Source organism: Berghia stephanieae, chromosome 7 (genome assembly GCF_034508935.2).
Source record: "Berghia stephanieae isolate SIO BIC M18660-M18661 chromosome 7, UCSD_Bste_1.3, whole genome shotgun sequence".
NCBI classification, from domain to species: domain Eukaryota; kingdom Metazoa; phylum Mollusca; class Gastropoda; order Nudibranchia; family Aeolidiidae; genus Berghia; species Berghia stephanieae.
Genome location: NC_088366.1, coordinates 37,245,484 through 37,273,341, shown reverse-complemented (window position 1 = coordinate 37,273,341; position 27,858 = coordinate 37,245,484). Strand labels below are relative to the sequence as shown.

The 27,858-nt window shown below is 38.2% G+C and overlaps 1 protein-coding gene across 1 annotated transcript in view; it reads left to right on the top strand.

Moving 5' to 3' along the window:
• Nucleotides 1-26,918, top strand: part of LOC144977180 (D-aspartate oxidase-like) — a 39,537-nt gene extending 12,619 nt beyond the window's left edge. The window contains exons 3-9 of the mRNA XM_078922100.1: nucleotides 12,342-12,407; nucleotides 14,370-14,424; nucleotides 17,588-17,689; nucleotides 22,193-22,254; nucleotides 23,911-24,034; nucleotides 25,841-25,939; nucleotides 26,656-26,918. Coding sequence (XP_078778226.1) covers nucleotides 12,342-12,407; nucleotides 14,370-14,424; nucleotides 17,588-17,689; nucleotides 22,193-22,254; nucleotides 23,911-24,034; nucleotides 25,841-25,939; nucleotides 26,656-26,796 — 649 coding nt within the window. The 3' untranslated portion in view covers nucleotides 26,797-26,918. The remainder of the gene's footprint in view (nucleotides 1-12,341; nucleotides 12,408-14,369; nucleotides 14,425-17,587; nucleotides 17,690-22,192; nucleotides 22,255-23,910; nucleotides 24,035-25,840; nucleotides 25,940-26,655) is intronic.
• Nucleotides 26,919-27,858: the final 940 nt, after the last annotated feature.

Sequence of the window (27,858 nt, the reverse complement as noted above, 5' to 3'; positions counted from 1 at the left end):
GTAACAGCCAGCAATACCACAATCAGCATCTTCGGGTCCAGTCTATCCGTGTGGTAGCGGCGGGCATTCGGAACTTTTTCATGTTCCTGGTACGATTGTGTTCCTGGTGGCGTTGTTCCTGGTACGGAACCTGTTCCTGGTGCGATTGTTCCGGTCGAAGAGAGTTTCGTATCAGTCATGTCCTAAGTAGTACGGCGCATAGATGACACGGGTACGACGTTCGTACTCGTGTTTGTGGTACCAACCACAGACAGACGAGAGGTTGCGTACTCGTGTTTATGGTACCAACCACAGACAGACTAGTGGTTCAGACTGGAGGGAGGGACGTAGGCTGGTTTGCGCGCGCTCTCTCTCTCTACACACACACATACACACACACAACACACACACACACACACAGCAACAGTAACATGACCAGGAACTTGTTCCTGGTACTAGTTCCTGGTTGAGCTATGTTCCTGGTGTTACTGTTCTCGATAACCAAAACCCGTGCGGCACTACCGTGTGGGGGGTGGGGGTGGAACCTGCTAAAGTATTATCATTTTTGAAACAGAAACACGATAATCATCATCATCATCGTCATCCATTGTCGTCGGCATCGTTATCATCGTGTCCGGGCAATCCGTGTGTGTCTGGGTGTGGAACCTGCTAAATATTATTATCTACCTACCTAATAAAAACACACCATTCTTGTTCATTTATTTTTCAAATTATGAAAGGCACGACCTTTTCCCGAACACACAAGAGGCGATGACGACCAGTGACAAATGGGACAACTTTTTGCGCGACATAAATATGAAATGTTAAGGTGACAGTGACAGCGGGATGATGGTGGTGGGAAGGGGGGGGGGGTCTCAACCCTTCACCATCAACAACTGTTTGATGGCGTGTGTGTGTATGTGTGCTGCGACGAACGATCATAATTAGTGCCGCGCTGAGGACCGGACCGAGGACCGGTCCCACGGTCTTTTAGCTGTGAACCGTGGTCCGGTCCCAAAGAGGAAGACCGCCGGCGGTCCTCACTTCTTATCATCTTTCAACGGTCTGGCGCCATACTACTTCCCCAGCGATTCGTTGCCTCGGTCCTTTGCCTATCTTCCACCAATCACCACCCATCCCACTTAATTAATCGCACCCACCCCCCTTTGCCATACACTAAACGACACAGACGACCACCTCCCTCCACTCCGCAAACCGCCCTTTCGTGTGTGAGATGGGGGGAACAGGAGGCGCACGCCTTGGACGATTCCATTATACGGGGTAAATTTCAAAATTTACTACACCATAATGATCGCAATGACAATGATCTATGATGAAGGCATGACCCCTCTTCTCTAATGGGTTATTGTTTGAAATGTATGTGACTACTAAAGATGTGTGTGTGTGTGTGTGTGTGTGTGTGTGTGTGTGTGTGTGTGTCTCAAACCTAGCAAGTTGCAAGTCTGATTTTTTGTTTTCTTTTGTCCATCTCTTGTCGCCACTCCTTTCTATCGCATTGTTGTCATTTAAAATAATACAATAATATTAAAATTTCGTTTGGTGTTTTAACTAATCAAATAATATGAGTTTCATTAGTTTCTTCCTTCCAAAAAAACCAGTTATAACGTCTGTATTTTTAAAAGGTCCAATAGAATATTTGGGGACCCCGATAGCTCAGTTGATAGAGCACTCTCTTTATACGCACAGGGCCAGAGATCGATCCAGGGTGCAGTCGAGTTTTTTTCTGAATCCCTGTCTACTCAGCAGTGAATGGGTAGCTGGGTTTGTTAGATCTGGCGAAAAGTCACCATCGACCATTACTTATTACTTATTACCGCATCCACCCCCTCTTATTATAACTTCACGTCTCTCTCTTACTCTTCAATGCTCGCTGCCCTCTCATGTGTGTGTGTGTGGGGGGGGGGGGGGGGGGGTAGGAGTTGCGTGTGTGTATAAACGCCACGAACAACTCGAGCAACGCCTTGGGTGATTCCATTATCTCCGTTAATGGGGATAAATTTCAAATTTTATTCACGCTAAATTATCGAAGTAACAATGAAGTACTGTGATCAAATAAAGAAGGCATCACCCCTCTTCTCTAATTAGGTTACAATTTGAAATGAGTGTGACTACTCCGTGTGTTTTACTCCTGTAGACAACGGTTTTCATCGTGTAGCGGTCTTTAACGGTTCAAGAATGAACGATCCCATGGTCCCAAAGGTCAAAACGGTCTCTCAGGAATGTTCCATGTCGAAAAGGACCGCCGGTCCTTGCGGTCTTCATTTCCCAAGGACCGTAGGACCGTGGTCCTTAAGCTTGCCAAGGACCGCCCCGCACTAATCATAATCAAGGCTGCCAGACAGCCAGATTTCTTCTTGCCCAAGTAGTCAAATAGACCCCAAATAGCCAAACACCACAAGCATTCTGACTCCCTTGAAAAACTCATTGGTTTTGATTAACAAAACAATCGACTACAGTTGGATAAACTTATCTTTTCATTTTTTTTAAAATAAAAGATTTAAAAAAAAATGAATAATAATTGAAAAGCGTTTCTTAGTAACCAATTTTGAACTTGGCCATCTGGCAGCCCCCATCATAACCAGCTGCAGTCAAGCCAGCCACAGACATGAGGGAGGGGTCTGTGAAGTTTCCTGTGGCAAACGAGATGCTCGTGTTTTGTTTTGTTTTTCAAACGAATCACTGCTCATGACGTCACTGACTCGAAACCCGCTCGATTTTAGAGGACTCGATCGAAAACCCGCTCGATTTGATCGTTTCAAACTCGACCCAGCACTTTCACTTCGCAATTTGACTGTCACTGTCAGTGTCAGTCATGTCATTAGGGAGTAGGTACTAGTGTTGGGTCGAGTTTGAAACGATCAAATCGAGCGGGTTTTCGATCGAGTCCTCTAAAGTCGAGCGGGTTTCGAGTCAGTGACGTCATCGAGCAGTGATTTGTTTGAAAAAAAAAAAAAAATACGAGCATCTCGTTTGCCACAGGAAACTTCACATACCCCTCCCTCTCTTATGTCTGTGGCTGGCTTGACTGCAGCTGGTTATGATGGGAGCTGCCAGATGGCCAAGTTCAAAATTGGTTACTAAGAAACGCTTTTCTATTATTATTCATTTTTAATTTTTTAAAAAAATCTTTTATTTAAAAAAAAAAGAAAAGATAAGTTTATCCAACTGTAGTCGATTCTTTTGTTAATCAAAACCAATGAGTTTTTCAAGGGAGTCAGAATGCTTGTGGTGTTTGGCTATTTGGGGTCTATTTGACTACTTGGGCAAGTAGAAATCTGGCTGTCTGGCAGCCTTGATTATGATCGTTCGTCGCATCACACACACACACACGCACACACACACACACATACACACACACACACACACGCCATCAAACAGTTGTTGATGGTGAAGGGTTGAGACCCCCCCTTCACCACCATCATTCCGCTGTCACCTTAACATTTCATATTTATGTCGCGCCAAAAGTTGTCGGCCGCCCCCACCTCCCATAATTTGTCACTGGTCGTCATCGCCTCTTGTGTGTGCGGGAAAAGGTCGTGCCTTTCATTTCTAGGGGAGGGCATCCGGGTCACCAAAAGGTCATCGATGCTTTAGGTTTTGAGAAGTCAGGTCATCGACGACTGAGAATTTCCCGACCTCCACTTAGTTCTCGATGCTTTTCTCGTCTCGAGAATCTTGGTCGTCGATGCTTCTCGTATTGAGTCCCGAGTCCCGAGTCTCGAGACTATACTGCGCGAGCGACGCACGCGTTACTAACAATGTGTACTATCTGCATTGTTCACCCTCTCTCGTCGGCGATGATTCCAGCGAAGCTCGAGACTTTTTTGCGTCTCGATGCTTTTTTGAGTCTCGAGACTCAAAAAAGTCTCGAGCATCCCTCTAGTCATCGGTGCTTTCATTCAATACCTAGTCATTGGTATTGGGTATTGACGTTATATCATATTTTAAACAGCTAACAAAACACAAACGTCGTAAATAGATCAAAATGGTTATAGGTATCAATGTTTTATTATTATACAAAGTGAATTTATTTAATGTATTTTAAGTTTTAATCCAAAAAAGCCATCCAAAGCTCAGTTGAAGTGCTACTTCTCGGGAATTCCCGACTTTTCCATGGTCATCGAGTTCGGGAAGTTTTGAGTGTTGGTGGCCGATGACTTGAGGTATCATCGAGACTTCCGCTCGACACTATTCATTTCATTATTTGAAAAATAAATGAACAAGAATGGTGTTTTTTTATTAGGTAGGTAGATAATAATAATATTTAGCAGGTTCCACACCCAGACACACACGGATTGCCCGGGCACGATGATAACGATGCCGACGACAATGGATGACGATGATGATGATGATGATTATCGTGTTTCTGTTTAAAAAATGAAATACTTTAGCAGGTTCCACCCCCACCCCCCACACGGATAGACCGGACCCGAAGATGATGATTGTGTATTGCTGGCTGTTACGACTGTGATGAGGATGATAATGATGATGATGATGATGATGACGATGGCGCAGATGGTGATTATTTGTTCGGTCGCTCAGTGGTACGGTGTCTCTTGTCACAAAATCAAGCCTTGTCAATGGCCGAATGAGTGACAGTGATTGTTGAAAATTGTGATCCAGACGTTAAGTCCGTGTGTAAGGCACTTGACTCAGGTGTGAATGTATTCTTATCTTATAAGCAATGACGGGTATTGTAAAGAGCTTTAATACAAAAAGACTCCAAACAGCGATCGGTACCTACTGTACGAAATGGATGTATGGTCGATATGGTGTGCCGGAGGAATAAATTAAATTAAATATTGTGAAATTCATTGAGTATGGTAAATCCTTGGAAATGCGCTTTGAACTAATACACCCTAGACAACTCCGATTCCAATATAAACGACTGATTAATGTTCCCATATATAAACTATAGTTAGCTGAAAATCTTTCTTTGTCGGGACTCCAAAAGTATGGAACGAATTAGACAAAGAAATCAAAGGGGTCTTTAGGAGCACTGATTGATTTTAGATTGATTATTACATTGGAATGTGTTGATATTTATTTTATTCCTTATTATTAGGGTGGTGTGGTGGTGGTGGTGATGATGATGATCCCGCTGATATGATGGTGATGATAATAAATTAAACATAATTCCCTTTATTCATCCCATAGGGGAGATTCGTCTTTCGGGTCTATTCTAAGGGAAGACTGGAATAACCCAAGCGACAGCCGCAATGCAGCGCCGCAAATTTAGTTAGGGCAAGGTGACTTGCTCAAGACCACTCAGCGGCGGGTGATCGAACTCGGTACCTTTCGGGTGCCAACCAAAGACCGTACCGCTGCCCCTGATGATGATGATGATGATGATGATGATGAGATGAAATGATGAATGAGGGAACTAACAAAGAATACACAGGCATCTAAAATTGAAACATTCCATATTCAAAGCTAATGTTTTACTTTTAAAAATTGAGCTTTACAATATCCACTAAATGTGATCAAATCGCTTTGTAAAGGGGTCCCTGGTCAACAGCAACATTTAATATGTAGGACGGGACATGCCGCCTGTTAGGCGATATTACAATTTTTCAGACAAAGACAACGCTGTTAACGCCAGGTACTCATTTTACACCTGAGTACGGTGAGAGAATGTGAGTAAAGAGCCTTGTCCAAAGACTCAACGATGCACCGAGCGCGAGGCTCGAACCCAGGACTTTCCGATCCGAACGCGGGTGTCATACCACTAGACCATTATAATGCACTAGACCCATGGCCGACTAGAGTACTATAGGTACGTCATGACTAGACCACATAGCCGCACTACTGTAGAGTGTTCATTGATAGATGGATGCGTGTGTGTCATAGAAATAGCCTTAGTGTGTGTGTGTGTGTGTGTGTTGTGTGTGTGTGTGTGTGGTGATAGTCAAACTTGAGTAGGTTTAATGAAGACTTGTCACACACGCGTGATACACTTATACGAATTTCCCTGCCACCCAGACACACTAACATCTGACAAGGAGTGAGGGCTGTGGAAGAACCACAGACTACCGTGTGCAAACGTTGGCGATTGGTATCGGATGGCAAACTGTGATCGTTTGAATTTGAAATGATTCGAAACACTCGTTACCCCTCCGCTCGCTCGGATCCTGATCGTCTCAAGCTCGTCTCACGTGTCAAGATCGTCTCAAGCTCGTCTCAGCTCACAACCCGCCTGATCGTTTTAGTGACTCGATCGTTTTACTGACTCGCTCTTCCGGCATTGAGATCGGACGCTGACTCGATCGTCGATCGGGTAAAAGCGATCAAATAACCCAACACTAGTAGGTACAGCTTCACTCGCCGATTCTCACTTACAGTACAGAGTTTACGTTTCCTTCACTCATGTCTGCTTCATGCTCATTCAGTGAGTGATTCGAATACTGTGTGAGAGAACACACTTTTCGTACGGTAATTTATGACATTTTATGGGTAACGTTTACAGTCTAGACCGTGTAGGCTCATGGAACTGGAGTTTTTCCTGTAACATGAAGCAACAGACTGTAACATGTGCTTGCTGAACTCTGAATAAGTTGCACATTTACATTTTACTTGTAGAGTTAGATCCAGTTATTCATTCAAACATTGCTATCTTAATTTCGAATAGTCATTTAATTAATAAATATAAAGTTAAATGAATCCAATGATAATAATTGATAAAATAAGGTAATTATAACTTTTATTCATTGTTTGGTCTATATGAAATTTACTTTATGATTTTGTGTGAGATGATATTGCTTTTTATGGGACCATGGGAAAATGGTTTAGGATGCCATGCTTATCTTTTTTTTTCAGATCTAAATAACATTACAACAAGAATGAGTCTCTGCATTCCTTTAATTGTTCTGGAAGCATTGGCCTGCCTATACCATGGGAATTAATCAATTTATATTCAGGAAGAAGTATCATAATTATTATTATTATCATCATCATCATCATTGAGTCTTATCCTTCAAGATTATCAAAATGGCTTTCATTTGTTACTGTATCTTATAGAATTCCTCATATATCATTATGGACCCTTCTATGTTTTTTTTTATTGGAATTAATGTTTTTCTTCTATATTCTATATTCTTCATAAAAACTCTCAGCTTTATTGACCTATCAAGTATAATCTAGAAACTAGAGAGCGGTGATTAAGAGAACAGGACCATATTTTGCTTTCGAGCGTTTCTCAATGTTAAAAGCAGCTTAGTTTGTAAAGATTTTTAAAAACTTTTTTCTAATGACAGTGTCTAATACACGTTAAAACCAATGCATATCTATCCCTATGTAATTTTTGGCAGTGATCTCTCCATTTTAATGGTATTGGCTCCTGTTGTTTCTTTATACAAATGCCCTGTGAGCTTGTTATACACTTGAAAGAAACATTTACATAGGGAAGTCAAGAAGAATATAGCAAAAGAAACCTGCTTCCTTGGTTATGAATAATAAATTTAAAAAGAAATAGGCAATGATCTCTTTATCTTGTCTACCATTTAACTTTATAATTATTTTTAAAAGTTTATTATATCCTTTTCTATATTTATAATTTAATTTATCAACAAGATAAGAGTACTGATGAATCCATTTATGTAGCTGATTTGTAATGGTAGTAGAATTTGATAGATGGGACCATGTGATGTTGCAGAACATATTTAAAAAAATTGTATTGCATTGTTTCATTTATCAGCAACATCATATTAAATAATGCAGTGGCTTAATCACAAACTTGCAAGACAGTGATGCTTTTGTGCTACATTTCTCGAAATATTCACAAAGTTTCTGTATTTTGTAAATAAGACCATGGCGCTTTTGTCTTAACTGATTAGTCGCAAATTCTGCCTTTGTATTCCATTTCTCGAATAAAATTCTTTTCTATTTATTCTATTTATTTGCAAAGTTTCTGCACTTTATAAACAAGACCATGATGCTTATGTTTGGACAGGTTAATCGCAAATTCTTCCTTTGTGTTCCATTTCACGAATCAAATTATATTAAATTCTATTAAATAATCATTTTAATGGCTAACTTTCTGCACTTAATAATTATAAGCAAGACCATAGTACTAAAGTCTACACAGGTTAATCGCATGTTCTGCCTAAGAAGTACATTTCTTGAATCAGAACCTTTCTTAACCAAAGCTTTTGCTGAGGCTCTTACATCACAGATTTTTAAAAATGGAAGTGCAGTTTCAGTTTCAGCAATAATTATCAATTTTTTTCTTTTTTTTTCTTTCTCTTTCACAGGATTAGAATACAAGCATACCTTTAATGGAGAAACATCATATCTATATTTTTAAAAATGATTTCAGTGTGAATAACATGAATATGGATGAAATGACAATAAATGTGATATAAATTTATAATCTGTTTTTAATTTATTTGGATTTCACAAGTTGTGTTATGGCACTCAGATACAGCAGGACGGGTGAGACTGAGAACCAATCCTCACAATAGCACTAGAGGTCTTGTAATATGCAAGATGTGATTTCCATTGATACAGTTTAAAGACTGTCCTGTTTTTATTCATTCTGGTGCACGCTGTAGGTTTTTTTTTTCTTGTTTTAAAAAAGATTCTTTGGGCTTTTTTCTTTCAATCTAAGCCTAAGACTTGATTGAACTCTGACTCAATACAAATCAACTTTGTTCCAACTCCTCAACTTCAAATTACAATGAACTTGTGCGCCCTTCCTTCTCTGTTAACCTACAGGTTATTGGATAAATGTAAGTTTAATACATATACGTGTACCACAATGATAGACTAGCAATTTATCTAAATATCTTTCATTCGTCTTTTGTAATAACTTTCCATTCTGGGTTACACATAAAAGTTAGCAGTGCCGGGTTACAAAAGTACTTTGATCAGCATCCTGTCATATTACTTATATATTGGCAGGTGTAAGACTTATTCATTTTGCAAGTCATCATCGTCATATACTGGATGGGGTTCCTGACCTCCCATAGTGGGCAGGGGGTACATGCTGTGTCTTCTATCCCCTTATATCTGTTTTCCAACATGCTTTCTGTCTTTGTCTTGGAATGAGATTACTTGGTTTTGTCCTGGCCCTGACCGGAGTCATAGCTGGGAGGGAAACAGTCAAATGCATAGTTATTGTTTTGGGAGATGATATTTTTTACCTTGTAAATCATCTCTCTGTTATGTATTATTATATTTATTTTGAATTTATAATGTAAGCATTTGAGTGTATTTCTCTTTGTTGGATTTTGTGCTTGTGTCCGGATGAGACTTATAGGTGGTCTCAAACTAAGTACTTTGATAGTGTGCTCTTGGAATCTACATCTGATCCCTATTTGTTGCCAGTTCCCCTATGTCTTACTTTTTCTTGTGTACTTTATTTGTAATTCTAGAACTTTTTACTATCCCATTTTCTTCATTTTTACTGGCGCTGATATAACCTGAATGTGTTGCAAGCGCCGTAAAACCCTTAAAACATTAAAACATAAACATCGTCATAGTTTCGCACCAACACCGAACCCACTCCACAGCATCTGGGGAACAGATTCTTGGGTCATGGTCAGTGCAGCGGAGCCCATCCTGGCATTCTCTAAGGATGCCTGCTCTGGGCATCCACATGTACACAAGCTACTCTCAGCCAGCCCCCACTTTTTCATGCTTCCACTTCCAGTTTTTCTCACAAGTTTTGCCTGTGCTCTGTTCAGTGTTACCAATTCATTCCTGGGGAGCTCAGTTCCGTAGGACAGTTCTTCTCTCAGATCTCCAACAGCTTCATTTGCATGATTGTTCCACTCTCTCCATGTGGAACGCCTGTATACAGCTGCATGGTGAGGGTTGATGCTTTCTTCCATCGTGAAGCTCTTTCTCGACTTCAGTCTACTTGTCATTGGGCTGTGGTCATGGAGGGGGTGCCTTGGGTCCATTTTCTGTTTTCCCTTTGGAGGCAGTGGCTCTTTGAATGTGGGGAGGTGCAATGACAGCCAGCCGATGGAGGACTGGAACTGCAGTCGGTTTCAAGTTACTCTAATGATCCGGCAGGTGTTATTTTGACATGGCAGGATTTTGCCCTGGTGAGACTTATTCGGCTGATGAATAGCAGAGGGCTAGTATGGTTGTCCTGACTGTTTTCGGATTTGCTCCCCATGTAAGTTTTTGCCTCTTTTCTCAGGAAGTTGTTTCTTGTGGCCACCTTTGCTTTTGTTTTCTTTGTGTTTTGAGAAAAGAACATTGTGCGGTATACGGTAACACCAAGGTACACGGGGAATGGAATGTGTTTTTCTCCAATATGTTCCCATTTCAGATATTCAGTTTCCTATTTTTTTTAGGCTTGGTGGTTCTTTTAATGGAAAGCACACACTTGAGTTTTTCCTGGGTTGGCATTTAGTGGGTTCTTTAAATGTGGGCTCAGAGAGTGGCTCCAGGACATCCGTTAGTCTCTCCTCAATGGTCTTGAAATCAGAAGCCTGGGATGCAAGACACAGATCGTCAGCATATAGAAACCCCCGGATGTTCTCAAACTGAGGTTGGTCGTTGGTATAAATGTTGAAAAGGATAGGTGCAAGTACTGATCCTTGGGGGAGTCCGTTCTTTTGTGATCTGCTTTTCTTCCCATCCATTTCCACAAAAAAGTGACGGTTTGACATAAGGAATTTTATTATTGCAACTATTTTTGTGTTACGAGTTACCCTTGCAATTGCAACCTTTAGGAGCAGTTTCCTATGATTTACTGTGTCATAGGCAGCTGCCAGGTCCACGAACACAGTTCATGTAATTTGTTTGTTCTCGTAGACATGACTGATTTTACCTCAATGGCAATAGGTCTGTATTGTGATTTTGGTATGGGGTTGCTGACAGTTTTTGACATGTCCGGAAGACACAAATGCAAGGTCTGGGTTGTAGCCTGTTCTCCAGCGAGCGCTTGAAAAGGATTATTATTGCGTCATAGAAGAGTGTCCGATTATATTGGTCAGCCCACTCCTCAACAGTATCTCCATCTTCGTTCTCATTGTATCCCCACTTGGTGCTGTGGCTGTTAAAAATTCACCTATCACAATCATTGGTTTCTCACTAGTGGTGGATGTAACTGGCCACTTGAATGGCGTTGGTGGAGGTTTGTTGACAGATATCACATTGAAGTGTCTGCTTGCAATTCTGAGAATTTCCACCTCACTTACTGTCACCGTCATGTCCTGGTTGTATAATGTCACTATACTATTGATTTGTCTTTGACGTAGTGAACGCTACCGTGAATGTTGCTTTCGTGTTGTATAATGCACGCCCGGGATGTTTAGTGCCACGGTCTTGTGCGTCTCTTGTAGACAGAGTTGTGTCGCTGGAGACCGATTGCTACAACACGCACAACACCAACATTTTGCAAGTATCTTTAATACTTTTATTAACCTTAAACGGTGATATTGACAACAACAACAACAACAAAATAATAATAATAATAATAATAATAATAATAATTAATAATAATAATATCTAATAATAATAATAATAATAATAATAATAATATAATAATAATAATAATAATAATTTATATAATTATTATTATTATTATTATTATTATATTATTATTATTATTATTATTATTATTATTATTATTATTATTATTATTATTATTATTATTATTAATATTATTGAGTAGTATGCTTTGACTTTGATTATTTGATACGCTGTTAAAAAAAAAGTATGCTCCACCTTAACCAAAAAGAAGCAACAATCTTCGTTTCCCTGGACATAGATATGGTTTTGTTTACGAGAGGAGGGGGAACCATGATAATGGTTTTCCTACAAATTAAAGAAGGGTATTTTGGCTATGAGAACTATATGGTCGTGGCCTCCCTAGCTATCTCAGACTCAGAGTAAAGAGCTTGAATTTATTCACTGCCAACTTCAGTTTGCTGCCTAAGCAACATGTAAACAAAAGGTTGGTTGGATGCGCATGACATTACTAAAGGTCAATTGCAGCATAGTTCGGGTCACTTATAAAAAAATCTGGGTCACGTTTGACGTCAAATATTATTGTTTACGTTTGGGGCACCTAATTTTACTGCTCTATACAGAATTATAATTTCCATACAAGGATCATCTAGTCGTTACAAAGATAAATTCGAATACCTATTGTCGTGTGCAAATCATCCATTATGTGAGTTCTAACAGTAATAGCTTTAATTCAAGCCATTCTCAGTACTCGTCTGTGTATACCTTTTACTTTTTAAAATTTCTATTGACTTAAGGAAAAAACAAGATCTTTCTTTTATTTTTACATTAAAAAACAAAACAAACTTTAAATACAAATACAAAGAATCAATTCAATTCATAAACTAAATACTACGTAATTGTTGTTTTTTTTTCAGGTATGGATCAGAATTTACTACTGTACACGTTGATCTGTATCAGTACCTCCGATGGCTTCTTAAAGAGTAAGAAGAAGATTCAATTAACTTGGTTGAAGGACAAAACGTCATGTTTGTTTTCGGCGATTTTAAAGCACTAATCCATATATAGCTTTAATCATATTCTGGCTTCTTGCACTTGCAACATGACAACTTGTTAATTGTTTCTATAATTTGTAAATGATAAAAATAACTTTTGATTTGGATTTGGTCATTATTTTGATACCACCGTTCTACGCAGTGTCTCTAAAATGATTAACAGAAGCAACTCATTTGATGAAAATTTATCACATGGTCTTCGAGAGCAAGATTTTTCAAAATCTGTGCAAAGTTCTATTATGAAAAAAATACATATCTTTTGATGGAATATTATAATAATATAGACTATTGAACCCATTTTATATTTTCTTGCATCCTCATTTGTCACCTCCCTCCATGCATCCCTCTGTTCCCACAATGTACTAAATTAAATGTGATTTTTTGAACCATAGGTTTATGTCATAGCAGGGTTGCCAGATTAATTTCAGGCATTCTGCCAACTGGATAAAATAAATCTGCCAAATACCACAAAAATCTGCCAAACCGTATTATTTATAGTACCCCCTTTGAAAACTCATCAGTTTTGTTAAACAAAAAATTCTCAAGGCCGATGTCATAATTTTTTTTTTCATTTCCCAAGTTTAACAAAATATCTAATACATAAAAATTGCCATGGAAAACGTGGAGTAGACCTATACATTCATCCTTAGGCCTCGGAAAATAAAATCTGCCAAACTGCCAAACCGATTTTTCTCTGCCAGACGACTTCAAATTCTGCCCCCAAAAAAAGGACATTTGGCAGAAAATCTGCCAAATTGGCAACCCATCCCATTCTACCGCTTACCAAATCCCGTCACTTCACTGCGCGTGTTCGCCATCAACGATAAAACCCACACTTTCGGGAATTCCCTGTGTTAGTCATTGCCGCTTACGTATTTCCTTCGACTTCGATGTGTATTTCTTGTTTTATGTTTTGCTTAAGTTTATCCCATGGTTTATTCATCTCTTTCGTGCAATCCTTCATTTGATATGATTAATTTTAAGATAAATAAAAATAATATAATGGATGGAGGGAGAGATAGAAGGGGAGAGGAGGAGAGAGAGGGAGAAAAAAAAGGAATAAAAAGAGAGAGAAGAGGGGGCAGGTAGAAAAGAAAGAAAGAAAGAGAGGGGGAAGAAGAGGGAGAGAGAAAGAAATAATGTAGAAAGGAAGAGAGGGGGAAAAAAGAAAGAAAGAGAGAGAGAGAGAATGAGAAAGAAAGAAAGAGATAAGGACAGAGAAAGAAAGAAAGCGAGATATAGAGAAAGAGGGAAAGAGATAGATTGAGAAAAAGAGAGAGACAGAGAAAGATTGAAAGAACAATAGAGAGAGGGGGGGGGGGGGAGAGAGAGAGAAAGAAAGAAAGAGGGAGAGAAAGAACGCGAGAGAGATAGAGAAAGAAAGAAAGAGATAGAGAAAAAGAGGAAGGAAAAGGAAAGAGAGAAGAGGGAGACACACACACACATAGAGAGAGAGAGAGAGGGAGGGGGGGGGGAATAGAGAAAGAGTGATAGAAAGAGATTGAGAAAGAATGAAAGAAAGAGAGAGATGGAGAGGGAGATAGAGAAAGAAAGGAAGGCATAGAGAAAGAATGAAAGAAAGTGTGTATGTGTGTGTGTGTGTGTGTGTGAGAGAGAGAGAAAGGAGAAATATATATATATATATATATATATATATATATATATATATATATTTATTATATTGTGTGTGTGTGTGTGTCTATGACTATGAGTGTGTGCGCGCGCACGTGTGTGTGTGTGTGTGTGGGCGATACTTTGTCTCCTGACAAAGGCCAAGGGCAGAAACGTTTTTGGTCCCGTTTTGTTCACTTATATTATGAGTCACACTTACCCACACTATTTTTTATCTCCATCAGATATACTAATTGCCTTCTTTCGAATTATTTCCAGAATAAGAGAGAATGGAGGGAGGGTCAAACACGACACAGTCTTTTCACTACAAGAGGTAATATGAGGTGTGGTGAATTAGATGCAATGATATACACCCGAGCTCAAACACACGGTTTCTTTTAACCCACACAAATATCCCGAATTTTTTCCTTATTATCATTCCATTCCCTCATCAAACTAATTTCACCCAGCCAATCTAAAAAAAAAAAAAAAATTAATTAACCAAAGGGTTTTTTAAAGATCCCGGTGATTTTGACCACTGATGATTTACTGTGACATTGAGTTACTGTTACGCATGTGTGTATTGTATCTACAACCCAGGTGTATGTATACAGTATGACATACACGAAGATACACACAAAGCCAGTGACACGCATTGACACACTTCATTTTCGTTTTGTATAATCGACACCTCTCAGCTTATTCTTTCTAAATTTCTTGTAACACGTCATTAAAAAGTTATCTCCCTCAACATTTCAATCCTTTCTTTAAAAAATATAGCCTTGTGGAGAACATTGTGCTTATTTGAGACAATAAAAAAATTTATACGGCACCAAGGAATTTAATTTTAATTCTATGTACGGCACACAACTCTACTGAAAGATTTGAAAAATAGAAATGAATTTTTACAGATAGATAAACAGATAACTTGATTTCCTTTTATATAATTTAAAGTCAGCTTGAAAGTTCGTTAAGTCAAACAGATATCATAAAAAATTTACCGAAGACACTAACACTAAACACTCTCAAATTCAACCAATTTTGACACTGTAAAAAGTTGTCAGTTTGGCTTTTTAAAGCAAATTGTTGCATTCGAAATAATATAATCACTTAATTACTTTAAGGATTTCAGACTTACACTAAGTTTTCAACAGTTTTCATCTATTAATAATGACATCAAGTATTAGTATTGCCCCTTTGATGCTTTCAACATGATGGTTTCGGGTGGATAATAATACCCAGGTTTAACTTATGGCCACACCCTCAACTCTCATCTGTCCAGTAGAGTCCTTACTTCCGTTGCGTTGTTAATTTAGCGGTGATCATCAGTGTTGTTAATTTTTTTTTGTTATGTAGTAGTGTGTTCTCATTGTGTGTATATTTATGTGTGTGCGTGTGTGTGGTGTATACATGTGTGTGTGTGTGTGTGTGTGTGTGTGTTTTGGAATGTGGTTGCGTGGAAGGAAAAAAAAAAAGGGGGGGGGGGGGGGGTTGTCAAGTAGAGAAATTCCTGAGCGAGGGGGGGGGGGGGGGGTGTGTTTGCTAGGAACTGTCAGATTGGCATTTTTCAACAAATCGTGGCATTCATGATCACATGACGGTATTCGGATTTACAGAAATTTTAAACAAATTTCACCGATTAACAACATCAACTAATATTACTGCTGATATTACTGTCGTTTTTATGCCATCGATATGATAATTATTGCCCTGGGAAATATTTAGTTAAACGTTTCGGCAAACTGTCAATTGGTTCTGTCTAGCTTCTAGCCCGAACAAACCAAAAGTAGACAGATTCGGGGACTTGATATTTTTCGCGTCTGCTTCAGATTTTCATTTGACCTCACATAAGTTAAGTAAAGGAGAGACATTCCGAAAGCTCCTACATCCCCAGTATTCTTTCAATTTGTATTTTCACCGTTGATCTTTTGTCAGGCGTTTATTTATTCAATTTGTCATCATATAAAAGCGTTTTAAAAACTCTAGAACAAACCTTGATAGATTTGTGAAAGTTTAAAATTTCCTAATTTGACCATTGTTTTGATTCTCGGCCGCCATTTTAATTTGTGAAGTATTGAAAGGTAGTGCAAAGCACTCCCAAGTAAAGCGTGGTAAAGACTTGCGACTTATTGACATTGATATTTGATATCTACTGACTGATAAATTAAAATCATGCCGAATAAAGCATGGCAGCGACGACAAGCACATCGATTAAAATGTGCATCTAATCGTAATCAAGCTAATCAAGAACATGATTCAGGCAATATCGAATGAAAATAGTTCTTTCCCCGCGAAATTGCGGGCTTTTTACTAGTAAAGTAAATAAATGATAACGTTCCCTTTATTCATCCGCAAACGGTAATTTGTCTTGGGCTCTATTCCATAGTGGGGAAACGACAGGAAGCTCCACAAATTGAGCTAGAAAGAGGTGGTTTGCTGAAGGCCACAGAACGCGGTGGATATTCGAACTAGGTACCTTTTTGGGTACGTATTAAAAAAAACAAACCATATCACTGAGACACACTGCCCACCCCTCCCCATCATGTCGTTATGGCAGCAGCCTCTTATGGTTCTCACACTACTATGTTATGACGATCGACCCAATCAGCCAAGTCCGGTCCGCATTTGTGCACAGTCGCAACCCCGCCTGGTAGCATCGTCACAACACACCGTTCGACTAGATGCTCTGCCGTTTCGGGTTCTTGCCCACATCGGGTACATGTTGGACAGGTGGAAAGTCCACACTGATAAAGCGCACTTGCTGTTAGGCAGCTCCTCGACCGAAGCCGATTCGCAGCCACCCAGTGTATCCTCTTACTGGTATCACAAAGCCTGGCAAATTTTCACCAAGCTCAGAGGAGTGTACGTCCCCGCCCCCACGAGGGATTGAATTCGTCTTATGGCAAGGCACGGTTTACTCGGAACTTTTTTGTTTGTTTGTCCCAAGGAATTCGAGAAACCGTGCTGGAGTGTACCTTTAAAATTTGTTTCTCATGGAATGCTCAGATTCAGTGTGTTTTACAATATTTCTTTAATTCCCTCTGCACGCAAAATGAAATCGATTGTTTTCAGCAGTCATACAGTATCTGCCTTTATCTTTACTGCCCCTAATTGACAAGTTGGGGGTGATTTTAATTTTAAGTGATCTATATATGAAAAGTTTTCTAGCCGAAAAAAAAAAAAAAGGTGTATTGGCAGTATAATCCATCACTCACTTTCACTAGGTCAGTGCCTAACACAAAGACAATAAATAGGACAATGTTTGATGATCATTTCATCTCTTTCCTTAAACGATCATGACCTGAAACTTGTCAAACCTGAGACTTCTTTCAGACTCAATTTTGGGACTTTTCCGCAAGACGAACGTCATTTTAATTAACTGATGATTGAAGAAATAGTTTTCTGGCCAAAATGAAAAAAAAAACAAGCGTTTAGCCAGATTGCAGCAGTATTGAATCCTTTTTTAAACTCTTCCAAATTGGTGTCTTCAATCTCAGTTGTATGGTCAATATGATGTGGTGGTCAACTGTGTTGGCATTCGTGGACGTGAGTTGAAAAATGACCAGGATCTGCATTACATCAGTAATGCTATGTTACAGGTGAGTTTATCATTTTAAAAAACAGAGCTTTTATATAGCGTAATATGCACTAAATGTGCTCAAAGCGCTTTACAAAAGGTCCCTGACCAACAGTAACACGTAGAACGAGACATGACGCCTGTTAGGCGATATTACAATTTTTTCTGACAGAGACAACGCTGTTGATGGTTATTTTACACCTGAGTACGGTGAGAGAATGTGAGTTAAGAGTCTTTTCCAAGGACTCAACTATGCACCGAGCGAGGGTCGAACCCGGGAACTTCCGATCCGAAAGCGAGTGTCATACCGCAAGACCACACAGCCGCACTATCTAAAATGTTTGTTTCTTAAGGTTTGTGAACAACAATTGCAATACAGTAATGGTAATTATAATAATAATAATAATAGTAAGAAGAAGAAGAAGACGAAGAATGATAATAATAATAATAATAATTAAAAAAAAATAATAATAATAGTACGAGTAATAAAAATAATAATGATAATAATAGTACTAGTAATAAAAAAGTTAATAATCATAATAGTAATAATGATAATAATAATAACAATAATAATAATAATAATGATAATTCAAATTGGTCTTGATATATACATTTTTGTTTACATTAAAGCTGACTAATTTAGATATTTGTTCAAAGCACTAAAAAGCCTAGATTGTCCATATTTTATTAAGCTCGAGTGGAAATATGTAAATCTAGACGTCTAGATATGAACCAGCATTTAAAATATAGGCAGATTTCGATATTTTCTCATTCGTTACCACCCTAAGACACTTTTGGCACTGTAACATGTTACGCCGTCCAAATATGCATCAACATGCGTAATATTAATTTCTCAGGTTACTAATCTATAAAAAAAAAAAAAAAGGCAGAAAAATTATCATAATAAAGTTTTAGATGGAATAGGTGTAGATTCGTCCATCAATAGCTTTGGAGTCTTTTGAAAGAATCCCGGCAGTCAGAAGGATGATTGTATTTGTGAGAGAGAATTTATTTTATTGTCAAACATTTTTCTGTTGTTTGTGTAATTATCTTTTTATTGATATGCATTTTCAACCATCTGAATATGACCCCTTGGCAGGGCCTTTGCCATTGCCAGGGTACAACTTTAGGTTGATGGATTGCTCTTGCATGGTCCGTGTTTGAATTCTACCTTTTTGCCTTCCGTTCTCTCGGGTGTCTATCCAGTGCAAATCTGTTATCTTTCACTGGGATTGAATTTGAATGAAAAAGGTCGTATTAAATAAATACGTAATAAATTCCCTAAAAATAAACACTAAAATTACTTCAAAATTCTACGATGATTGACAATATATGCAACGGTATATTGGTTTTAAATTTAGTCGACATCGCGTTGTGCTTGATGAATACAGAAATGGGGCAAGTGTTAAGGATCACAAGTATAAGATCACCACACAATGGCAAACGAATTCAATGTAGACTTTCAGGTTTTCAATTATCTTCCTGTCAATCAAGGGAAGCAAAATGATGTTCAACACGTTAATAGGCAACGCTTTAGAATGAGCTGATGATCTTGTTAAATACAGCCAGGGTGATGCTTGCATTTTGAATACAACAGTAGTTTTAAAAATATCTCTGAGGTGAACTTTTTGGACATCAAGGCTGTATTGACCAGCAGGGGAGTACGGACCACTGTACACTACAACAAGGATACGGACAGTCAAAGCTACCTGCTCTATCGTCCATCCCATCCGGTAAAGTGCAAAGAGTCCATCCCATTCAGTCAGATACTCCGCTTGCAGAGACTCTGTCTGGAAGATGATGAATTTGCGCTTACTTCAACGTGATCGCATGCTCGATTTTTTAGGGCACGGGAATATCCCGAAAGGGCATAAGGCTGTCCGGAAAGCCAGCCTCGTGTCGAGAGAAGCAGCAATGAGGCCTCGCAATGCCAGGAAGCAGGAGACACAACGTCCCATTTTAGTCCTCACGCATCACCCCCATGCCAATTAGGTTAGGAACATCCTTTTGCACAATTATGGGATCCTCCAGGCGGGCGAAGATACCCACAGAGTTTTCTCAGAACCCCCGTTGGTAGCATATCGACGGGATCGTAACCTGAGGGATCTCCTTGTCAGAAGCCGTTTGGAACCCATACACAGGGATGGGCCTAAAGCCAGATCGTGTATGCGACCCCGATACAAGACTTGTGGGCACCTGTGGGAGTACGACAGAGTCAGTTTTCCAGACAAGATTTGGGACATCAGACAGCCGTTTACTTGCACTGACCATAATCTAATCTATGCCATTACGTGCTCCCTGTGTGGGATTGCTTACGTTGGTGAGACCGGAAAGAGTCTGGGTGACGGATTCGTGCAGCACTTGCGTGACATTATCGAACTGTGCAGACACAGCAGTGGCCAGACACTTCAATCTGCCGGACCACTGCGATGTACAGTGTGCGCGCGCGTGTGTGTGTGTGTGTGTGTGCGCGCGCGCGCGCGTGTGTGTGTATGCTTAGTTTTTGCCATTCGGACACTTCCGCCCGCCGACATTAGGGAAACTCACCTGATCAAGTCGTTGGGAACGCTGGCTCTACGCGGACTCAACACCAGGATTGACCACCACTAGCATCCACTTCGTATCCCGCTGTTAAACAACCTCTTAGTCAATACTATCTTTGAGCCTTTAAGATGTCAACGTCACCCATATTCAAAACCACTGCTGCTCTTACTGATGCCACTACAGCTACTGCTGCTAGTACTACTGCTATTTTTGCTACTACTACTACTACTACTACTACTACTACTACTACTACTACTACTACTACTACTACTACTACTACTACTACTACTACTACTAAATATGTCTTTTATCTTCCACTATTTTCTGGAAGGTTCTGTTCCCTGACGCTGACCTTTTCTTATCAATTGGATCAACCCCCCCCCCCCCCCCCTCTGGGGCATCCTATCCACTACCCAAGCCACGCTAACATTTCATTCATACTGCAACCACCATTGAGTACAGACGATACAAGTTATTTTTCATTATATTTTATTTGTTTTCCACGTTTATTTGTGCATTGTTGTGCTGACGAAGGGTTTGTACCCGAAACGTCCATTGTCTGTTTTTTTATCCATACGAAGCCTCTCCATTTTCACTCTTTCGTTACTACTAGTACACAATGGACGCCTAATAGGTCACTTAAGCTGCATCAAATGAAAATCTGGTTCATTTGGCAAACGGGGGCAATAATTGAAGCATTTCAAAACACAATGAACAAGAGGAAGCTGTTGAATATGAAATGCTCTATATGAATATTCTTTTTTTTTTTTGTAACTAATTAATTATGAAGATTAAATGAGATATTTTGTTGAACATTATTTAACATAACATTGATTTTCATTTCCAATTATGTTATCACTAATTCATTCGCCATCATTGTCTTTAACGTTGTTTTCTTTGAAGAAGTTTTACGTGACTTGCGATACTTTTAGGTCAATTCACCTCAAATATGAAGAAAAATAGTAGAATTGTGACAAGATTTAGATCTAGCTTGCAAGTGTCAAATAGAAACGTAAAAGACGAAGGGGATTTCTTCACCAGAGATTATAAATAAATCTCAAGAGCAATTCAATATATTCTTTTGGCAAGTCTGAAACCACCTGAATGTTCCACACTGACACTGGGAATACAAAAGGGAAAACATATATTATGTTACATCAAAAACGGAACAATGGATATAGTGTAATTGAGAGATGATCTACAAGGGAAAAAAAGAACAGCTCTCATAATAAAAGCCCCCTGCAAAAAACTAAACACAAAAAAAAAGAACAAAAAAAAAAACAAAAAAAAAAAAAAACAAAAAAAAAATAAAAAAAAATCCAGGCAGGGCCCAGCGAAACCAATTTATGATACCTTTCCAAAACAATGACGCAGTCACGTGGAAAGGAAAGATGATTTTGGGGGATTGTTATTGCAAGACAGCAGGCAGATGAAGAAACTGTCGGCCTCAGGTCCAACATTCATTCTCCATCAGAGGAATTCCATCTACCATAAAACATTGTTATGTTTTAAAATACCCAAATATCGAAAAGCATAGATCTGTTAATTATACAAACTGAGAAATGAATTGAGAGGCAGCTCAGTATCTTTTTTTTTTACCCACTCTCCTTCTTTGTCAAAGGGAAAATAGACAAAAAATGGTTATTTCGCTTTAGAAAAGACAAAGGGGAAACTTTTCTCATACTGATTCAAAACGGACGTAATATGTTTTCTCATTGACTAGTTTTAGTGGATTTTCATGAAAGACACAGACATAGTTTAGTTTCATGAGATTAGAATTGGCTTTGAACAAATTTATTCCCGGGTCAAACCCTTAATCTACTGGACTCATAGGTATGTTGCAGATTTTGCCGTAGCACTATTTCTGACGGATTTTGTAATGAAAGTGTTGCTTTCTAGGTACTAAGTAGCTTAAAATGTATTAAGAATGGCTTTGAATTAAAACTATCAGACATTTTTTTGGTCATACATTTGTTCACAGATCACGCCTATCAGCACAGACAATTTTCTAATAACTCAGGATGATGTCTACATATGCCCTCAGTGAGTCTCATGTATCGCACACTAATAAAACTTTTATTTTTCATTCTTGCGTTAAAACTTTAAAATCAAATATGACTCATATATAGCTATCGACCTACAGCTTGTTTTTATATAAAGTCTCAAACTGAATCTCCAAATCCCAATATGTCTTACTTAAACCTTAAATTTCAAAGACTTTTGACAAATTTGGGGTCTTGTCTTGTCATTAAGTCGCAACTCCGTGCATCGAAGATAATCGAGCAATAGTCTGTTTAAAATGAATGGGTTTTTAAAAAGCCAAAATAGAATATATTGGTTTGTCAGTTTCCTTCAGCGAAGTAAAGAATGAGTGATTTTCATTAGGGAGCGTTCACATATTACGTCATCAAAAATTTGCCCTTTTTAGACCCTCCCCCTCCCCCAAGTCATCACTTGTCATCATTGACCTGACCCCCCCCCCCCCTCCCCCAACAGATGATGACGTCATCTAATTTAATAAAAACTAAAAGATAACTTTAATTTCACAATATTTATTATTCATTTTTCAAACCATAAACATTGATTATCAACGTTTGATAAAAACACATTCAGACATTTTATTAATTTCAGAAACTGTTGATAATTTATGTTTTACGATACAATGGGGACATAAAATTTAAATTTGCAAAGATAACATCTAACAAACATTATTTAAATTAGGCTACTTGGTGCAGGTGCTATTAAAAAAATTTCAGAAAGTGTAATTTAAAATAGTATAGGAGGCAAATTATTTTATAGCATATTAGTCTTTTAGTGGAATGAATTTCTGTTTCAATTTCCAAACTTAAAATTAATTGATTCAAAAATGTTTCTGCCTTGGACCTCTGGCAATGTACTATAAATAGTATCATCAATTTCATCTTCATCGTCATCACTTTCTCCCATTTGCTGTTCTTCTTGTATGCCGCATTTTCGTGAATGGTCTTTCATTGCTGTGATCGAGGAGTGATACAATGAACATTTAGGGCAAGTTCGCCTTTTGAGAAGTGATACCCTTTCCCATCTTGTTTCTTGGGAGATGGGCAATACTCATCATAGCAATTTATCTTTAGCTGTTTTGAAAGGAACAAACTTTGAAATAGGCTTAATTTGCCTATGTTTTGATGACATCATCTTGGGTCTGACCCCCCCCCCCCTCTCCCCCATGTCAACACATGTCAACATTTGGTAGACCCCCCCTCCCCCCCTAGCTGATGACGTAATATGTGAACGCTCCCTTACCCGGTAAATTTGAGTTGTCAATATGGGGTTTTGCAACTGGATGAATGTCCCACTGATTTCCTGATTTATTATTATGTGTGGTGTCAGAGGCTCAACGCAGTGGTGTTTTCCGTTTTTAGCAAAACCAGGCAATGTTGATTGAGGTCAGTGACTGGATGGGTGACAACAGTAGTAAAACTCTGACCCTGGTGTTAAATCCTTGAGTAAGGCACTTTACACAATTAATATGAATGAGTTCCTGGACATCGACATTGATGGATATTGCCAGAGTGCTGATACAATGATGGTGTCCAACAAGCAACGTTTGTATGAATTGGAAATTTGGTTCAATATAACTTGACCTGAGAAAATGGGAGTGGTAGGTGAGGCATAATCAATTAACTCAATATGTTCAACATGTGATTGATTATATTCCAGTCCCCGCACTGGCTACTGTGACGTTGGTTTCGTAAAGACAATCAGAAAATATGAGAAAAAGGTAGACGAGGATTGTCAATGGTACATCAAGCATAGGGCTGCTCAGTACGTCCCTGAAATCAAGGTTGGTGTGTGTGTGTGTGTGTGTGTGTGTGTGTGTGTGTGTGTGTATGTATGTATGTGTGTGTGTGCGTGCGCGTTTGGTATTACATTGAATTCTCTTCATGCTGGATTCAATTGTACACATCTGGCGCAAGATCTTACAATTTGACATATTCTTCTTCTTCCATTCCAATGTGGAAGAACTGTTCAAGAGATTTTGTCTAAGTAAAATGGAGAAAGTTATGAAGGATGGCAATCACCTCCTTCACAATTATATTACCTATGTTCTCCATGAGGAGCCGTCAGCTTATATCTATAAAAACAAAGGCAACACGTCACCTTAATTCATTTTTACCACATGGTGTTCGAATTTTTAACGCGCAACTGTGATTTAAATTAAATACTTATTTTAAATATACACACACAAGTTCGGACTAAAGGCCAGAGGTATGACCTATCTCAATTTATCAAATTAATATATAAAGTGTTGCTAATATATATATATATATATATATATATATATATATATATATATATATATATATATATATATATATATATATATATATATATATTATATATATATACACACACACAAACATTGTCGCCATAGATTCTCAACTTTGTGTTTATACTTTTTCATGCATGCCACGACTGTAAACGAATTTCCATTTTTTGGGGGGATGAATAAAGTAGATCTTATCTGATCTTATCTTATCTTAATTAATCGCCGATACTGTTCTAAGATGAAAATTATTGGCTTTTTAGTTATAATCAGAAAGGTAATTTATTGTTTAAAAGAAAGTTAGTCCCATGGTTAAAGGCAAAGTAACAGTGTAGCTTTTACTGTAGACTATTTCTCAAGTGTGATACGAGTAAAAACAAAAAGGAAAACTATTATCTAAAAATTTCCAAAATGATAAAGTATTCACACGTGTATTATGCCTGAATACAACATTATTATATAACATAAATGATTCAAATCTTGATGATGAGAATAATGTCTCAAGTTAAAACATATTCTAAATCACAGTATGGAACCTTTTTGTCTGGCACATGGCCCAACATTGGTCAGCATGCACAAATCAACGGCTGAGCAATATTTTTCATATAAAATAACATCTGTGTCTTTGCTATAATGATGTCTTATGTTTTCGTCCCCTCTACCCTTGTTTCTTATTGTCTTTCCTTACTTTTTAAAAAAATTGTTACGGTATTATTTATTTTCTCTTTTCGGTGACCCAAAGCCCACTGGCAATTGCATTTAGTTTTAATTATCTCTGTGCCCCTTTTTTCCCAACTAATTGATTTCTAAAAACGCCAGTTGGAATCACAATTCCAATTTAACCAGTTAATTGCTGTACTTTGGAAAGATGCGTATTAAAAAATTTGGCCAGAAAACTCGTCCTTCAAATATCAATCGATCTAAATGACCATCATCTTTGGAAAAGCTATCAAACCTGGACATTGCGAACTCCAAGGTTTGAGAATCTTGCCAAGATAGGGGTCATTTAAATAAATCAATATTTGAAGGACGGGTTTTCTGGCCAAATTTTATAATACGGTTCTTTCCTAAGTACGGCAGTTAACTGGTTAATCAAGATTTTATGACCGATTTCTTCCATTAAGTAATGCGTTTTATTATGCTATGAGGACAAGATCGACCGTTATATAACGGGGGCGAAAATTTCAATTTGACAAAGGTAAAGGTTTTATAACCAAATATTCTAAGGCGATAATTAAATAATCAAATAACTGATGTATTTCATATCTAAGAGATACAATTACGTTAAAAAGTGTTGACCTAAATGATAATCTGTATCCCAAGAACTGCCAAGTGGTCGAGGCTTGGGCTGAAAAGAGACCAGAACGATTCCCCATTTTGTTGGAGATTGAATTCCTCAACTGTGGAGGGCCAGTTCTGCCGGTTTGTCGTCGCCATCATCATCATCATCATCATCTTCATCATCATCATCATCATCATCATCATCATCATCATCATCATCATCATCATCATCATCATCATCATTACCAGTAGCACCAGTACCATTATCATCACCATCTCCACCCCCACCATCATCACCCTACTCTTTCTCCTCTTCTTCCAACTCTTTCTTATCTACCACCACCACCACCATCATCATCATCATCGTCATCATCATCATCATCATTGTCGTCGTCGTCATCATCATCATCATCATTATAGACTATTGAAAAGACAGACGATATCATAGAGATTTAGAGTGGTCTTTTATTGCATCATTTCAACAACAAACTACAGGAAGGAAGTTACTTAATACAGACCAGGCAATTATACATGGGACATAACTCTGTCATTACTACACACACGGTAACAATCACACATTTATTTCCCATTCATTACAATCATCATCATCATCATCATCCCATCATCATATTCATATTATTATTATCATCATCACTGCCACCACCACTACCATCATCATTACCAGTAGCACCAGCACCGGCACCATTATCATCACCACCACCACCACCACAATCATCATCTTCCTCTTTCTCCTCCTCCTCCAACTCTTTCTTCTCCATCATCATCATCGTCACCAACATTATCATCTTCATCATCATGGCCGTCACCACTAAAACCACCACGATTAACCTTTACAGATCGTCCACAACATTGGTCATGGAGACAGGACAGTATCTCTGGCCTGGGGTCGAGGTGTCCAAGCGGCCCACTTAGTGCAAGAAGTGCAGAGGATGGTAAAACCTTTTGCCAAAAAGTGGCGGCCCTACAACAAGTTATGAGAGGGACAAAATGGGGAACAGAAATGAAATAGAGATGGATAGATAAATAGGTTCGTAGATAACCAGAAACACACCCACACAGTGAGGAGGAGGGAGAGATAGGTACAGAGAGAAAGCGAGCGAGCGAGAGAGAGAGAGAGAGAGAGAGAGAGAGAGAGAGAGAGAGAGAGAGAGAGAGAGAGAGAGAGAGAGAGAGATATTCCATGTCTTTAGTCTCGGAAACATGAAAAAGATGATCTATAGAAAACACATCAGAACACAACTGTCATGGAATACAACTTTATTTTGGAAACTGGGATGTCTGAAGTGTGTATTGATCTTTTCCACATAATATATAACATTCAAATATAAGATTATACCACAAAAAAATTGATAACAAGATATGAAGTGAGTAGAATAAATTAATAGTAACTACCACATTATAAACGACACAATAAATATTTTGCTGTACATGCAAAGGATGCCTTATTGGGTGAAAAACCAAAGCAGTCCGCAGTTTTCAGAGGAAATAGTAATAGTAACACACCTAATCAAATGCTGACACACACACACAAACACACACACACACACACAAAAATATATTATATATATATATATATATATATATATATATATATATATATATATATTATATATATATATATATATATAATTTTGTGTATACTTATGTATGAAAATGAAAGAGAAGCATTCTGATGATTGAAATTTGAAACGCTATTGGAAAACCCCTAATCTATGTTGATTCAATTAATAGGCCTCTCCATGATATGTGAAAACAAAGATAAAAACACACAGTGATTCAATTTTTCCCCACAAAACTTATGCACGTCGATTTTAGACCCATTTATTATACTGGGGCTGATCCTACCTTAAAAGTCCTGAAAAAGTCAGTCCGGAAATATGAAACAAACAAAAGACACCAAAAATATATAATGAACAACAAAAAGAAAGTTATCTTAAGGTATTGGATTCATTGTTGCAAACTGATGAATCTAAAATAAAGATGATATTTTTATTGTTATCTAATAATACAAATCAACACGATTATTAGACTCAATGAAA